We start from the raw sequence: 16,221 nt of genomic DNA on the forward strand, positions 1-16,221 counted from the left end.
GTCATCTTTTATGATGTGATGAATCATTCCTGTAGTCTTCATATTATTTCTCTTATCAGGAAGTTCCATCTCCAACAACTTTTTTCCATTATATCCACAGTCGCTCAGTCCATCCAGTTTAACTTATCTGGTCAACTTCTCTCTTCTCTCTTTTATTTTACAGATTATGTCTATCTACAGTGATACTGGATGTACTGTATACTGTCACTCTCAGTGGAAATGTGCCTTAAACTCTTTTACGAACAGTTCAGTTTGTTTCTCTTTAGTCTATGCCAATACAATGTCTTGATAAAATGTGTCTTATTAAAATGACCAAACAGAATTTTGCATGTAAATACTTTATTTGCAAGTAACTGATGGTTTTCAGGTTTAATACACATCTATTAAAAGTAAAATACAAGTAAACATGTCAGTGTTTCATCCACTGATCCCTAATTTAATGGAAAGAGGAATTTGGTTTAATTATTACAAAAGCACTGGTGAGTTTTAAACAGTGTTTACAGCAAATTGGACACAATATTTAGTATTTTAGCTCTTGATTCATAGGTCTTAATAACTGGTGCTCAAAACTATTTTTCCATTTTATTGCCTCTAATCACCTAAGACAACACAATAAAACTAATGTACATGATAAATGTAAGTGAACACAAAGCTTTAGCGCTTAGATTAAATGAAACTTAGCAGCCAGCCTGCTTGGGTGACGGTCCACCAGAACATCAGTAGTCCGATCACCACTATCGCACCCATCCTTGCTGTGCCGTTCAACATCCTGAGACACTGGATGGGAGAAGGCAACAGTAAAACATTAAATACGAACGCTAACGTCCATTAGCAGTGGTTAATACACACCTTGTGTTTTTGGCTACAGACTTTTGTGTGGCAGGCTTTATTCTCTGGGAAGCTCCTGGGCAGCTGTGACTTGGAGGGAGTACACCTGTGAATGTTCTCAAATATGTCCTTCAGTTCCTGAAGACAGACAAAGAAGTTAAAGCTTGTTTTCAGATGAACTTGTTACTTGTGGTGAAGCAGGTGCAAATGAGAGCAGGCTCACTTCGAATGCTTCCGCAGAGCTCAGGTTCTCCTCTTCATCTGAGGAGCTGCTCAGTGAACCAGCATCACTACTACAACAAGAAGGATGAAAATGTTTGGTTTGGATCTGTTGAACGAGCATGTATTGTGAAGAGACTGTGTTGAGAAGACGAACGCCTCACCTGTCGCTGTCGTAGCTGATGACTTGAGACAGTGGTTCTGTGCAAAACTTACTCTCTATGTAAAGTAAAAACATCAAGTGGTGAATATAGTGACAGAGCTGCAGAATTTAACAAGTGCTAAAGCTCATTAATATTTGTCCTTAATTACCATTTCAGATAACCTTTAAATAAGCAGTAGCTGAACTGTTCATTATGTACAAATTATTTCAAAGTTGTAGCCAAAAAAAAATAAAAATAAAAATAAAATAATTAATTGAAAGGATGCAAACAGGTTAGTAAAAAAAATTAAATGTATGGAAAATTGACCAGGGCTGCCATTTAATAGTCAGAATTCAGCCTTATGGCATTTTAATTCATAGTTGGCCCTGAAATAGCTTAACTGAAAGATAACTTAATAATAATAATTAATAATAATAAAATATCAAATGAAGAACGAAAATTAGCTACAAGTTGACTAACCACTTAGACGAAGGTGACCCAGATCTAGATGATCTTTAACAAACTGTATCATCAAGAAAGAAAAAAAGAATCCTTCTCTGCTTCACACCCACTCTCTCCATCACTCACCTTCTCCTTCAGTCTGCACTTCACTGTTATTGTAAAACTCAAATAAAGCATTGATTCGCTCCTGCTCCTGTTCCCAGCTCTTCTCGTCATCCTGGTCGTCATCTTCCATCCGTTCCAGCTCAGTTATCTCCACATCTCTGTTGAAGAAGAAGCTGACGTCCACTGATCCCTGGTAAGCAGGCGTCTTATTTCCTCTGTGCTCTCTCTGTTCCACTGAGTAGCTGTCGGAGTCTCCCGCAGCACTCTGGTTCAGGTCTGATGGAGAAACCTCTGCTTCAACTGTGTCTTCTGTGATCAACTGATCAGACAGGAAGGATGAAGTTTTTGACAAAACATAGTCCCAGTCTGCGCCCTCTCCACAGTCGGCCATGTTTGCACTGTTAGGCCATGTGTCCTCTGGTTGTTCTTTGTCTTGTAGGTCTTTTAAGTCAACGTTATCTAAGAGTTCATTGTCTCTTTCTCCCTGATCTTGGACCTCATCTTCACTGGGGTGCTTGGACAAAGTCTCCACTGTCTCACTTTTATCTTCCCACTGTCTCGCTGTGACGTCATCCAACACGTCCTCCCCAATCTCTGTGTCTTTTTCATCTTTGTCTCCTGCCGCCACAATGAAACTCACCATTCTTTCAGCATCCATCTCCAGATCCCTGCTGTACAGGTAGCCGTCCTCCTGCTCGTCAGTGCCCTCTTCTGGCCCCATTGGTACTGCGTCTTCCACGGCTTCCTCCGTGTCATTATTGGTGTCGTCTTTCGAGTCACAGCTGGACGTGGGTGGTCTGCTCCCCTGAATTTTATATCCATCTCCTACATATTCGCAGGAGGAGAAGTCTGAAGGATAATCGGCGAAGCTCTCGCCTGCCTCTTCATGCTCCTCACCTGAGAACTCTTTCATTTTCTCAACATTGCCCTCACCAATAAGATCCTGCAGACTTTGCGAAGACATTGAAGGAAACTCCAAACAGGCTGACGCTCCTCCATAAGGACTTTCAACCTCTTCAAAGCACTGAGCAGGAGGACCGACTTTTGGTTCTACCTTGATGTTTTCACACTCACACACGTTTTCTTCAACCTTCTGCTCGTCTTCTAGACTCTTTGTCATCATCTCATCACCACAGTCAGGAAATCTCTCATATCTCCAGGTATAATCATGACCTTCACCCTCATCTTCCTCTTCATCTCTACCCTGAGGAAGTTCAGCGTCCTCCGGCACCAGAGGTGTTTTCTCAGAAAACATCTCGTCTGCTCTATGACCAGAGTCAAACTCATAATCACAGGACTCAGACATCAACAAATTCCCCGGCGTCTTTGTCGTTCCTATTTTATTATCATCATCATCATTGTCTTCATCTTCCTGAGACACAGGACCATCTGGATCAGTTCCTCCATCGGAGCTCCCACAATCCTCCTCTGGTGTTCTATCTGTATTCACAAGGCTGGAAACACCCTGAAAATCCTCTTCATCTTGAGGGTCCTCGGGCTGATGGTCGGCAACATTTTCAGTCAAGTACATATTTTCTGCTTCCACGTTAAACAAAAGTTCACTTTCACCAGTTCCTTCCTGGTGCAGAGCTTCGTCTTCCTGTGTTGGTTTGTTTTTAAGAGAGCACTGGGCCTCTTCCTTCTCACTTTTTTCATCAAAATTCAAATTTTGAAGTTCAAAATCTCCGCCGAGGACTGAAGATAGAGGCAATTCTGCAACCACAACACCATTTCATAACTGATCACAAGTGACTGCTGCAGGTGCAGCGATAAATATAACAATATGAAAATAAAAAAACAACCCAAAAAACATTTCCTACCTGCAAGAGCTTCTCTGAGCACGTCAGACAATTCTTGTTCCATCTTTGGAGATCAGCAAGTCGCTCGATGGTGTCAGGAAATGTATCAAGACTATATTAGATCACTCACTCTATCGGTGTCTGAAAAAGAGAGCAAGAGCAGAAAAACTCTTGTTGTGTCTGCAGGTGGTTTCCTGTCGAACAGACCGTGCAAGAATTAGGATGTGAAGCTGAAATTAGGATGTGAAAACCGAGCTACATGAACACAGCGCTACGAAATGAAACGTCAGTGAACATGTATGACGTAGTAGAGGTACATTTTAATCAAGGTTGCTGTCTAATTAGTGACCTTCCAGCGTCAGTGTTTGGTGTTGCAGAGTCGACGTACCACATGCAGTCTCTTCACACTGAAACATCTCAGGTTTATTTGTCTGTTCATTACAATCATTATAAAAGTAAGAGTACAGAGAATCCTCTTTAGTTGAACAGCCAGGAAGTCTTTGTGTGGTTTAAGGCCATTTTACAGTTCGTGGTGAGGATGATAGCGATGGTTAGACTTCAGGTCAACTTCTACTGGAAAATGATCACTCACCTGAAGAGCCTGTAACCAATCAGAGATCAGAAAAGACATTCATGCCAAATCTCAGTTTGAACTAATGAAACCATCCAAAAAAGACTGTATTTGGAAACACAAACTAAGGTTGATGATTTGGAAATGCACCGAATGGTGATTCAAAGATATTGTGAATTACCGTACTACATGTCTATTTTTTACATTTTGAGTAAAAGTGTACAGTTTTACCTCCTCCTCTGTGAGATGGAACTTCTCTTTAAAGTTGAACGGCTGAGCTGAACCTGCCACTACACTGGCAATAATTTCACGTCCATTGACAATAATCCTATCAGAGGAGTCAAAACATAGAATCAGAAAGAACATTTCTAAACTACCAAGATACCTAAATACTTCCTGCAGTCAGTCACTCACCTGTCGTAGGCACAGTGCGTCCTCTCACGGACAGTGGTGTCTTTTTCATCTCCGATCAGCCAAACAAACCTGGGGTCGCTCCTCAAACGGACAGATCTCCAGCCTTTGATGGTGACGTAGTTACAGTCGGCGTTGAGATCTCCAAGGATTATTACATTCTGGAGTGTAGAAGAACAGGGATAAGGACGAAGAGGAGGGTCCAGGAACTGAGAACTAAACTACTTTGATTCTTGACTGTTTCTAGAGAAACTACAGGACAAATGAGCACGGAATATATAGATATGAGTGTAGCTTCAACTGTGTAGTCAATTGGTGATCTGAGGAGGCCTGCTGCTCCGTTAGTCTTCGCCTCCACCTAATGACACTCCATTAACACCAGGGATTTGTATAATCAAAATGAATCTACTTCTTTTCAAGGCATCATCAGAATCTTTCAAACTCTCTGGACTCTTCACCGTCTTCAGACAGTTGTTAGAAATCCTCCATCATTCCTAGAAATCAAACTCCCAAATCTTTAGCTCCTAATCTGGTCTGTTTTGAGTTCTTCAAACACTGCTGGGTCTGTTAGTCCAGGTCTGTTCTCATCACAGTCTCATGAATTACTATCCTACAGTTAACAGCCAAACAACTTCATTCTCTCTGTTCGATGAACTCACATTCTCCGTCCGTCAGGTTGTCGTCTGACTGCACACATCACAACTGAAGACTGTTATTCACTACTGTTTTTCTATTGTACTGTGTCTGTCAGAGTTCCTTTCAGGTAGATGTTACATTTATTAACTCCAACTACAAAGGATTAAAAGTAAAAATAGAAAAAAAAACTAATATTAGGAATGATGAAAGGATCTCTAACTGATCTGGGATCATCTGCAGAAGGTTGTCACACAAAAAAGTTTTTTTTTTCTTTGGATTCTGTGGTGTTGGAACCTACGTCTGTTTGCCACGTCTTGTAAACTTCCTTGAAGACTGTGTACAGCTCATCCATCTCCTTCATGGCTGTTTTTGGGGAGGTATGCTGACCAATCAGAACTAAATCCTTCACCACTTGTACAGGACAAAATAGAAATAAATAGTAACAATTATTTAGAACATGCTGTTGACATCACACAGGATCTAGGCTGTCATTCGTTTGTGGACTTCACTCATTTCCTTCAGGTTCTTTTCCTTAATATGCTACACAATAACCCTGTTAGCATCTATGTTATACAATCCTGGTTCTCAAACAATGGTATGTGTACCACTGGTGCTACTTGGGCTCCCTCTAGTGGTACAAAATGGAACTTCGACTTGGCTATTTCACTGCAGGGGGTGTTGGATAAATAGTCTTATTTAAGATATAAACTGTGGTTAGCCTCTAACGCCTACTGTTTTAATGTTGCTCATATTGCTGGTATATGAGGAGCGGAAAGTATTAAATGACGTTCAAAGTGACAGCACGTTTTTTCTCTAATTTCTGACTCCAGATTTTAGTCTTTTTTTTGTCTCATAACTTTGAATGTGTCTAGTCATCGTGGGCGTTGTTATGTCACAGCTTCTGTTCCCTTCAGTACAAATACAGCACCACAGTCTTGTTTTTAGTCCCGATGTGTTCATTCTCACATGTCGTGTGTGAGTGAAAGCGGGCGATGAAGGGCTCCCTGGAGAAAACCGTCTCGTTTGTTCCTGTGTCTACTTTAGGATAGTGAAAATGTTCCTTGAACTGCAGCATGTTGTTCCTGAAGATGAAAAAACAACAGTGATTATCAAAGTCGCCTGAGAATCAACACAAACGATTGTTGAATTAGCAGTTACCTGTAAATGTAGACGTACTGCTCCTTGTAGCTTTTCCTCCCCAGTCTTTCACTGACCACGTAGGAGTAGGAGTTGGATTTGTCAAAGCTGCAGAGCACAGCCATGATGTTAAATATTATTTACCAGATGACAGACAAATAATCTGTTCTTGTATCAAGGCTATAATTGTACCTGTTAAGACTTTTAACTAAAGTCTGTGTTGCTTTTCCTTTGGCGTCTCGGACCTCCTGGATCAGAGACAAGTCGAAGCGAGAAAGAATCTTGGAGAGGAAAAAGGAACTTAAGTTTTTGGGTTTTTTTTTAACCTCCAAACACAAACACACACACCCTGTACCACAGTACCTTTAGTAAAATGTCCATCACCCTCTTGTTATTTGCCTTTGCTTCTCCGAAGCTCTGAATGTTAAAGGCAGCGATTTTCAGTGAAGATGTAAAGTGTGACCAACAGCAAGTCAGCAGCAGCAGCAGCAGCAGCAGCAGAGGCGCCGTCCTCATCTTCACAGATCTACAGCTCTGTACCTAACAGTTGGCCAAGAATCACTTTGTGATGTTGTGAAATATGTTGCACAGCCTGTGAACTGTATATAGCACGTTACCCGGAAGACTGACCTCAGACCAGCAGAGAGGCGTCTCTTCACTTATCAGTGTTGGGTATTGGAGGAACATGCAGGTAAATGTCAGTGAAAAGGCCGGAGCTGCTGCTCTGTGTGCTGGATGTGCTGCGTCAGTGCCTGTTCAGAATGGAACCCCATCTGGAACAGTTGAACCAACGAGTACAAAGAACAACAGTACTATCACCCTGACCTTTGTGTGAGTGTGTGTGTGTGTGTGTGTGTGTGGTTATTCTTGGGGGAATAATGATGCTGGTGCAGAATAGAGCAGGTGTGTTTTAGTGAGTATTTACTGAATTTTTTATAGTGTTTATTTAGTGTTTTCAAGTGTATTAGTTTACAGTTTTATCTCTGTTTTAAGAGGAATTATGGCTGCATTTGCTTTTACTCTTTTGTCATATTAGATAATTTAATCAATGAAAATGTAATTAAGCTTTAATTTTAATTATCATAAAATAATATTCAAAGTTGACTAATAACAAGATTTTATATTAAAATGTTTTATATCATCCTTCCTTACAGCAGAAATATCATCAAAGATTTGGTGAAAACACAGACTTCACTGTATTTTCAGAAATAACTTATTGTAAATGATTAACTTGTATTTACGTTTGTTTCATTTCTAACCACTTCAGTTGTGTTGTGTTTGGACTACAGTGATTATTTTCACATAAACTCCTTTTTTTTAAATTCTCTCTCCATTGTCTCTGTCTCTGTCCACGTGTGTTGACAGAGGTTTAAAGAGGATTCATTTATTTAAATCTCAGCGGGATCTGTTTACAGAGTGATAATGAGAACTCCTGTGAAGACGACAGGGAAAGATCAGAACTGTAGTGTACCAACACAGAGTATTGTGACTATTTGTAGGTCTCCAACGTCAACAGCAATAATAACACTCACAGCCACATTATAAACAGACATGAGGACAAAACGTTTCCACTGTGAAACAAACAAAAAAAAAACAACTTCTAAAGTAAATGATGGGACATCTTTGTTTTGACCTCTTTGACCCTGGTCTTGACTCCAGCCCTGACTTGAACACAGTCGATGGAGCTGGACATAATGAGATGGACGTTGAATGAATGAATGAAAAACTTTTTTGCTGTGCGTGTATATTTGAACAGTCAAACGTTATCTCAGTCTGCGTTAGACATTCCACACACTAAACACTAAACACACTAAGTCATTAAAAAAAGAAACCACTATATCCCATAAAAATACAACTATAAAACAAGGACACCACACACAACGTCATCACATGGGCCGAAAACAGCCCGAGTGTCGAGGAGACACCATTTCCAGGAGATAGTTCTCGATTCGAGTCCCTATGTCTGAGTACAAGTTGTCTATTTGCTCCCTGAACTGAGGGTGGCACAGCCACAGGATGATGAAACTCATGATGGCGAGGAAGAGGAGGAAGACGACCCACACCCTCCACCAGGGGCCACAGTGAGTCTGGACAGAAAGAGAAGACAATGTTTGATATAAAGTCACAGTCGTCTTTTACTGTAGTTCTTTATGACTGCATCAACATGCAGTGTCCTAACACACACACACACACACACACACACACACACACACACACTCCGCTCTCACCTGTTCACTGCGACAGTGGCTGAGTTGTCGAAGTTCATCCCTGCACTGCGACAGTCGGCCCTGAGTGGACTGACACTCCTGCTCCAAAGTGTTCAGCACTGTCTGCAATTCGTCACACTGCACAGCACACAAGCACTCACACACACACACACACACACACACACACACACACACACTCTGTATTGATTTGGTTGCAGGTAATACTCTAGCTGTCTGGTGGATTTACGAGGCGTCCGTTTATCGAACAGTTACGGTAAATCTCGGACGTCCCTGCTTTACCTCTTCCTCTTTGAGGCGCAGTCTCTCCTGAGTGTGACGGAGCTGTTCTTCCACCTGAAAGTCTGTCTTCAGTGTCAGTTGTTTGTTTACATTCTGTGAGGTCAGATGATCCTGCATGACTACGTCCCGGCGCTCACTGTCGTTTTCTAGTGAACAGATAATGAATCATCTTTCTTTACATGGTTGGTTGGTTGATAGAAACACATTCTATCTACAGCACAGAAGACAGAAGTAAACCTGGTAGTGTGGGCCACTTACAGTTATTTAAGAGTCAAGACTGAAGACACTGTTTGGAAACTACTATTTAAAAAACTAGCTTTGTTTTCTCTCTCTCACCCCTAAGGTTTTGTATTTCCTCCTTCAAACTGTGGTTGTCCTCTTCCAGCAGACCAATGTTGTTCTGCAGCTCCTCGTTGACTTGTCTCAGAGACACCACTGTGTCCCTCATCTCATCCTCTCTGGATCTGGACAGCTGCAAAACACACACCAACGTGTTTTTTAAGGGGTGAAATCCAATCTTCTCGGCCCTCACCTCGGCCCAGCTCGTACCTCCACTTCTCTGTGTAGCTGCTGCAGCTGTTCGTTGCTGAGGTGTTGGTTTTCTTGGAGTTGTTCATAGCTGAGCTTCAGCTCCTGGTAGAGGTTCTTCCACTTCAGTGACTCTGCCTCTGCCGTGGATAATGATTCCTGTGGTCAGAAATGCAAAGTTTTGTCAACATTCTGCTGCAGGGGTGAGCAGCATTTGAACAGTGACACAGATGTCAGGACCTGCAGAGTCTCAGCTTTGCTCACTGCATCCGTTTTTTCTTGAGTGATCGTCTTCAGAGTGAGCAGGGTTTTCTCCTCATATATAACTTTCTTCTTCTCCATCTGCTTCACCAGTTTCTTCATTTCCTTTGGAACCTTCTAAAAAAAAACCCCAACATGTCTGAGTAAATGTTTTTGTAGCTGCAGATAGAGAGAGAGAGCAGCATCTGATGAAACACACACTCTTCTTACCTGCAGACAGACTTGCAGCTGCGCCTCCAGAGCCTCGATATTGCTCTTCAGCAGATCTTCACTGCAGGGAGCCTGTGTGGGCTAGAGAGGAAAATGGCTGACTGTCACTCTGGTACCTGCAGAGTCTGATGGGTCATGTAGTGAAAACAGTGACAACTGACAACACAGGTGTCAACAGAAAATCTGCATCAATGACCCTGAGGAAAAAACAGTATTTTACATTATACTGTCTGAGTGGAATGGGAAAATATATTCTGTAAAACTAAACCAAAACTAGAGTAAATGATACATAATACATAAAACACATACACATCAGCCCATACCGCCTTAAAAGGACTGGTAGAGATGGTTATCATCTCATATAAGAGCAACTGCAGCTATGACGCCCTTCCTGTATGAGAACGACAGCTAACTCTCCATCTGTGAAGTTTAGACCTGAGAGGAAGCAGGAAGCTCCAAACCACAGGCTGCAGACTCGTCTTCCTGAGGCGACAGCAGCCGCGTACAGGCTACACACACAACCCTCCGAGAAACATGTTTATCACAACAACACTGCGACCCTAAACATAAGAATACTTTAAAAGTGTGTGCTTTTAAAAAAAAAAAGTTAACTCACTGTCCATGTAGTATCTGAGGAGCTCATGAGACTGGAGGTGCTCTCTTTCAGAGCTAACAGCTTCTTGTTCGCTGCTGCTTCTCTCAACAAGGCCTCCTGAGAGAGAACAGACGGAGGAAGGCCATTATCAACAACAACCACAGATATTAGCTGGAATATAATAGGAAGTCAAAAAAGTTTGTTTTTGACCCTAAATCAAAGTTCAAAGACAACTTCCTGCAACTCAAGAGAAACAAGTGCTAAACATTTGTGTTTGTGTTACCTCTAAGTACTGACCCAGCTGCTGGATATCCTACAGGAGCAAAAACAAAAACAGGAATAATTACAGATAGATGTGGTTCTGAGTGAATGCTAACAGCTAGCCATGATCATTTTAGCAGCAATTTAAAAACTCACTGATTCCTTGACAGTGACCAGGCCGGACCTGCAGGTGTGGGAAGAAACGGTTCACGTTGTTATTCTGGAACTGTTACTGTTTTTATCACACCAATGACATTAAGATAAAGTCACACTCACTCTGTCTGCACAGCGGCCTCTTGGTGTGTTGAGATGATTTTGGTTGTGTGAACTGTTGTTTGGTGAGAACCTTCTCTCTGGTCTTCTCTGGTGAGGCTCGAAGCTTGATTTGGTGGAAAAAGTTGATAAAGGATCAAAGACGATGTGGTCATCATTTAAAAAATATCTTCAAGTTGGTCAGCAATTTTTTTTACCTTCGTCGTCTATCGCTCTTTCTGTTCTGCTCTGGTTCAGGTCCTTCATCTCTGTCGTGGAGGTAGAATCTTGTTGTTTTGGTTCACTTTTCTCTTGGGTCACTAACGTTACCTGCTCTGTCCATGAGGAGGCCTGAGGAGGACGTTTAAGATACAGATGTTTATGTTGTGTGGAGCAAAACAGAGGAAACATCTGATGATGCAGTACAACGATCTTTTTTATTTACCCTTGCGCTGCTGCTTGGATCATCAGCTGTGCTGCTGCCTTCTGCTGAAACCACCTTTTTATGTCCGTTGGCAGGAATGGTCGTGACATTTGTATACATGTGATAACTGAGAGGCTTCACTGACATGGTCTTTGTTGAGTTTTTAGTCCTCGTCAACTTGACGCCACACAGTTCTGGGCTCACTGATCTCCTCTTCAGATATTCCAGCTGCCTTTTTTCCTTCAGTTCACTTTTGATCAGTTTTCCTTCAAAATCTCTGTTTTGGCTCCGACACAACGTCACATTGTTTCGTCTTCTCAGGAGTTCACGTTTCTCGGCTCTCACCACAGCTGTTTTGTCAAAACCTCTGACTTCTGGAAACTGTGTATGATACAGGATGTCCATCACGGCTCTGCTGACTGATAATGTGTCTCCAGCCTGCAGTGGAAGCACAACAAGTAATCGTTGTAACTTAAAAAAATACACAGATGTGAAAACACAAACAGGTGTCTAATAAAAAAAATTAAACTAATAATAACTCTAGAAACTCTAGTATAATAATAATAATAATAATAATAATAATAATAACACATGGAAACAAATGAAGAGCTAAATACATTGAGTTTTTACCTACTTACAGTATGTACACACATTTGATCAATTATAATTATAACCTTACACATACATTGCTGTGCATGTTTCTCAGCTAGCGACACTATTTTTCACTCAATTTCCTTTGTGTAAAATATCGCTCTATGCTCTGTTGGTGATTCATCTGAAAAACACTCCTTTGTGGCTGTCTATCGCTTAAGGTTTTTGGAGAATATAAAAACTAAAAGACACAGGAAAGATGCTTTGTGCGATTGTTGAAGTCATTAATTGCCAATGAAAAGTGTGGGAAGTAAAGTATGCAGCAGCATCTCTTAAAATAAACAGCCGTAGTGTGAAAGCTCATATCAGAGACAGACCCAGGCCTGGTAACAGTCGACTGAGGCAGTGGAGGGAAAATGTACATGATGCTGCAAAAAACCAAACTCTTTATTTATAAACACATACAGAGAACTCACCTACTACGCCATGTTTTCAAATCCATCATGTGGTGAATGAAATATTATCAATTTTCTCATTAAAAGAATGTACGGAGGCTTTTTCTGTGTAGCTGCTGTTTCTGTGCAGCATAATTTAACAGGAAGTGAACCAACGAAGCACAACGTCATATGTTCCTCTATCTCAGCAGCCACTCACAACAAACTGATGCCACGCATGGCTGGGCCCCAAGATTACAGATGGATGCTGTTTACCACCCTTCATGTGCTGTGGAAAAGCTGTGGCAGAGCTGTTCTGTGCAGAATTATCTCCCTTATACACTGTGCAATACAACTTCCCATGATGTAGAAAACCTAAATTATGAGTAGAATATATTTTTCTCTCAATGGAGTTGGAATTTGCTCCAGCTTGACCTGATCTAATAAAGGTAGTTTATAGGTAGTTGAATATTTAAATATACAGTATATAAAGTTTAAGGAGTTGTTAAAAAAGTATTAAATATCAAATGTTGGCAAATACTTAATTTTCACACTTACCCAAAATAGATATCCACGAGGTTTGGGATCTGATTCCTGCCCTTCTGGTACAATCCTGTGTTCTCTTTGTTCCTCCTATGTTCTCTTTGTTCTGAAATTTGTGATCAAAGGTACATAATAGGAAAGACTCTGTAGTCTTAGTCTATGTGTTTTGCAAACTATAGTTTCCCTTATACGTTGTGCAATACAACTTCCCATGATGTAGAAAAAAACTGAGTAGTATAAGTTGAATATTTAAATACACAGTATATAAAGTTTAAGGAGTTGTTAAAAAAGTATTAAATATCAAATGTTGGCAAATACCTAATTTTCACACTTACCCAAAATAGATATCCACGAGGTTTGGGATCTGATTCCTGCCCTTCTGGTACAATCCTGTGTTCTCTTTGTTCCTCCTATGTTCTCTTTGTTCTGAAATTTGTGATCAAAGGTACATAATAGGAAAGACTCTGTAGTCTTAGTCTATGTGTTTTGCAAACTATAGTTTCCCTTATACGTTGTGCAATACAACTTCCCATGATGTAGAAAACCTAAATTATGAGTAAAATATATTTTTCTCTCAATGGAGTTGGAATTTGCTCCAGCTTGACCTGATCTAATAAAGGTAGTTTATAGGTAGTTGAATATTTAAATATACAGTATATAAAGTTTAAGGAGTTGTTAAAAAAGTATTAAATATCAAATGTTGGCAAATACTTAATTTTCACACCTACCCAAAATAGATATCCACGAGGTTTGGGATCTGATTCCTGCCCTTCTGGTACAATCCTGTGTTCTCTTTGTTCCTCCTATGTTCTCTTTGTTCTGAAATTTGTGATCAAAGGTACATAATAGGAAAGACTCTGTAGTCTTAGTCTATGTGTTTTGCAAACTATAGTTTCCCTTATACGTTGTGCAATACAGCTTTCCATGATGTAGAAAACCTAAATTATGAGTAGAATATATTTTTCTCTCAATGGAGTTGGAATTTGCTCCAGGTTTGGGATCTGATTCCTGCCGTACTGGTAGAATTTGTTACTCCAGGAATCCTCAAAAATCTTTATTTTAAAATACACGTATTTTCCCCCGGACCTTCACTTTTTTTTACTGCAGCGCCCTCCACAGGTAGTTTTCTTTTAGTGTTTTAACGGAAGCATCACTTGTGATCTCGCGATACTTCAGCGTGACTTGCAGCGTGTCCGCCATAGTGACGTCTCTTTGCAGAAGGGCATAGAGAGGCCGAAACACGGCTGCCCAGTTAGAGTAACAACTTGGCACTTTTGTCCTTTAAACATGCTGTCCAGACTCGTCTTTGTTTCAGGTACGCACTTGTTTAACTTATTGTTATGCCATGTAACCCATTCAGCTGTGACGAATGTGTAATGTTTTAGCAGGAAATGTAAAGCTTTAAAGTGAATGTGAAGGGTAAAGTGAAGGCCTCACATTGAATGAGAGAGATGATGCTAATGCTAGGTGTTAGAGACAAATGCTGTGTTTGCTCGCAAATGTTAGCGTGTTGTGGAAATAGCAAATGCTGTAGAAGTGAATTAGTGTTTTAAAGACGTTATTAAAATATGCTTCACTCATTTGGTAGCGTGTGTAAACAAGCTAAGGTGGCTAACTTAAGCTTTCTGCATGTCTGCTAATGTCACCTCGTTGACAGCGATGTAGTATAAATTTGAACAAGCCGTAACAATATCGTAAAACAGAGTTGTGATTTTGCTTTAGAAATTGCGTGCATAAGGGTAACACGAGAAGACGGGGGATTTAAAACATTATTCACAGACATACACATTGATATCATATCATTTCTTAAGTGACATTAAGGATATTACATTTAGCAAACGCTTTTATCCGAAGCGACATTCAGAAAAATGTTTCATGCACTTGTCTAAAATCAGGAGAATAAATAATTTTACATCAATTTTACATTCTGTTGTATATGCTCTGTTTTTGCAAGCCTATTATTTTATTTAAATGTCGAAACAGTTATGACGTTGCTTAGTTGTTGTTGAAGAAATTAGTCAATAATCTACATTTCAAACGTTTTTTAACTTGTGATGTTTTGTTTTTAATTTCTGCTGTGTACAGCTGGGGCCCTGAAAAACACCGGGTGCCTAGGAGCTGGGTGGGTGTCTGGTTTATTGACCAAGATGATCATCAACCAATATAAAATCTTTGAAGACTGTATTGTAATATTCAATTGGTTTTTAATTACAGCCTTGTCCAGGCATCTCGTGGCCTGCACACATCATCGCAGTGTCTGGCCCCAATGCCCCCTATGCCTGAGCATGGAGGCAAAGTTCGTCATGGGATCTTCCCAGAGGAGCTTTTCCAGCTCCTGTATCCCAAAACCGGAGTTACAGGTTGGTTGTCCTTCTCCCAGGATTGGGGAATTTAATTTGGTTTCCAAACATGTAGATGCGCAAAAAGTAAAGTACAGCAGATTAATTCCTTGCCAAGTCTAAATCCTAAAATGTTTCTAATGATGAAGGTCAATATGATACACCTGATCTAGCAATAAAACAAAACAAATCAGCACAGTAGAATGTTCCAACATTACATTCTCTCTTTTCTACATGCTGGGGACTGGTCTCCTGGTCTACCTGCTGTCTAAGGAAATCTATGTCATCAACCATGAGACATATGCTGGACTTGCAATGTTGTCTGTCATCGTCTATGGTGTGAAGAAATTTGGTCCACAAGTTGCAGCTTATGCTGACCAACTCAATGACGTATGTCTACAACTGACGTTTGAGTTTTATGTTTGACAGTCATTTCATTTTTTACAGATGGAGTCGTGCTAAATATTTACTACAATTTGTACACTTTAAAATATGACATTTGTTTTGTCAGGAAAAATTGGCCAAGGCTCAGGTAGTTAAAGACCTGACCCTGAATTCAATGACTGAGTCCATTGAGAATGAGAAAAAGGAACAGTGGAGAACAGAAGGGAGGTCGCTTCTCTTTGATGCTAAGAGGGTGAGCAACATTGGTGTCTACTTTTATTAAGCAACATATTTTTGTTATGACTTTCATTGACAAAAAACACAGCCAATTGTCCAGCATGTGGTGCTGTTCAGCTAAAAGAAAAGATTAAACTACACTTTGCAGAACAATGTCGCCATGCTTTTGGAGACCAACTACAGAGAGCGCCTACACATGGTGACTAATGAGGTGAAGAGGCGTCTGGACTACCATGTGGCACTTCAGAACCTCAAGCGCCGTATGGAGCAGGAACACATGATCAACTGGGTGGAGATGAGCGTCGTCAGTACCATTTCTCCACAGCCTGTCAGGTGGGGCGCAG

The 16,221-nt window shown here is 40.7% G+C and overlaps 3 protein-coding genes across 11 annotated transcripts in view; 1 reads left to right on the forward strand and 2 right to left on the reverse strand.

The window, feature by feature from the left end:
- Positions 1-322: 322 nt before the first annotated feature.
- dnase1l1l (deoxyribonuclease I-like 1-like) lies at positions 323-7,389 on the reverse strand. Of its 7 annotated transcripts, none has more exons than XM_025059288.1 (11): positions 6,942-7,389; positions 6,675-6,851; positions 6,504-6,592; positions 6,333-6,419; positions 6,141-6,256; positions 5,473-5,585; positions 4,542-4,699; positions 4,359-4,455; positions 4,149-4,157; positions 3,578-3,697; positions 3,333-3,470 (listed from the first exon to the last, which is right to left on the reverse strand). In XM_025059288.1, exons 1-10 carry the CDS (start codon positions 6,996-6,998, stop codon positions 3,683-3,685), a joined length of 918 nt encoding a protein of 305 aa, XP_024915056.1. In that variant the 5' UTR covers positions 6,999-7,389; the 3' UTR covers positions 3,333-3,470; positions 3,578-3,682. The 7 variants fall into 7 exon arrangements, with proteins under 7 accessions (XP_008317056.1, XP_016891327.1, XP_016891325.1 ...); XM_025059287.1 differs by having other exon boundaries at positions 3,443-3,470; positions 3,578-3,750; XM_008318834.3 differs by lacking the exons at positions 5,473-5,585; positions 6,141-6,256; positions 6,333-6,419; ... (1 more) ...; positions 6,675-6,851; positions 6,942-7,389 and adding exons at positions 323-777; positions 850-966; positions 1,052-1,118; positions 1,212-1,266; positions 5,198-5,448 and having other exon boundaries at positions 1,779-3,470; positions 3,578-4,157.
- A 255-nt stretch (positions 7,390-7,644) lies between these two features.
- Positions 7,645-13,018, reverse strand: traf3ip3 (TRAF3 interacting protein 3). Of its 2 annotated transcripts, none has more exons than XM_025059291.1 (14): positions 12,933-13,018; positions 11,371-11,787; positions 11,144-11,276; positions 10,950-11,052; positions 10,830-10,857; positions 10,696-10,725; positions 10,434-10,529; positions 9,818-9,898; positions 9,587-9,724; positions 9,368-9,505; positions 9,155-9,290; positions 8,819-8,964; positions 8,540-8,656; positions 7,645-8,398 (listed from the first exon to the last, which is right to left on the reverse strand). In XM_025059291.1, the coding sequence occupies exons 2-14, from the start codon at positions 11,752-11,754 to the stop codon at positions 8,198-8,200; spliced, it is 1,731 nt and encodes a 576-aa protein (XP_024915059.1). In that variant the 5' UTR covers positions 11,755-11,787; positions 12,933-13,018; the 3' UTR covers positions 7,645-8,197. The 2 variants fall into 2 exon arrangements, with proteins under 2 accessions (XP_024915059.1, XP_016891331.1); XM_017035842.2 differs by lacking the exon at positions 12,933-13,018 and adding an exon at positions 12,417-12,572.
- Positions 13,019-14,078: 1,060 nt separating this feature from the next.
- Positions 14,079-16,221, forward strand: part of atp5pb (ATP synthase peripheral stalk-membrane subunit b) — a 3,005-nt gene continuing 862 nt past the window's right edge. The window contains exons 1-6 of one of the 2 annotated variants that reach the window (XM_025059292.1): positions 14,079-14,232; positions 15,003-15,039; positions 15,132-15,278; positions 15,484-15,646; positions 15,768-15,893; positions 16,026-16,202. In XM_025059292.1, the coding sequence (XP_024915060.1) occupies positions 14,205-14,232; positions 15,003-15,039; positions 15,132-15,278; positions 15,484-15,646; positions 15,768-15,893; positions 16,026-16,202 (678 nt within the window). In that variant the 5' untranslated portion in view covers positions 14,079-14,204. Of the gene's footprint in view, positions 14,233-15,002; positions 15,040-15,131; positions 15,279-15,483; positions 15,647-15,767; positions 15,894-16,025; positions 16,206-16,221 lie in introns of both variants that reach the window. The other variant, XM_025059293.1, reaches the window with a different exon arrangement.

Source organism: Cynoglossus semilaevis, chromosome 10 (assembly GCF_000523025.1).
Source record: "Cynoglossus semilaevis isolate Cse_v1.0 chromosome 10, Cse_v1.0, whole genome shotgun sequence".
Taxonomy (NCBI): Eukaryota; Metazoa; Chordata; class Actinopteri; order Pleuronectiformes; family Cynoglossidae; genus Cynoglossus; species Cynoglossus semilaevis.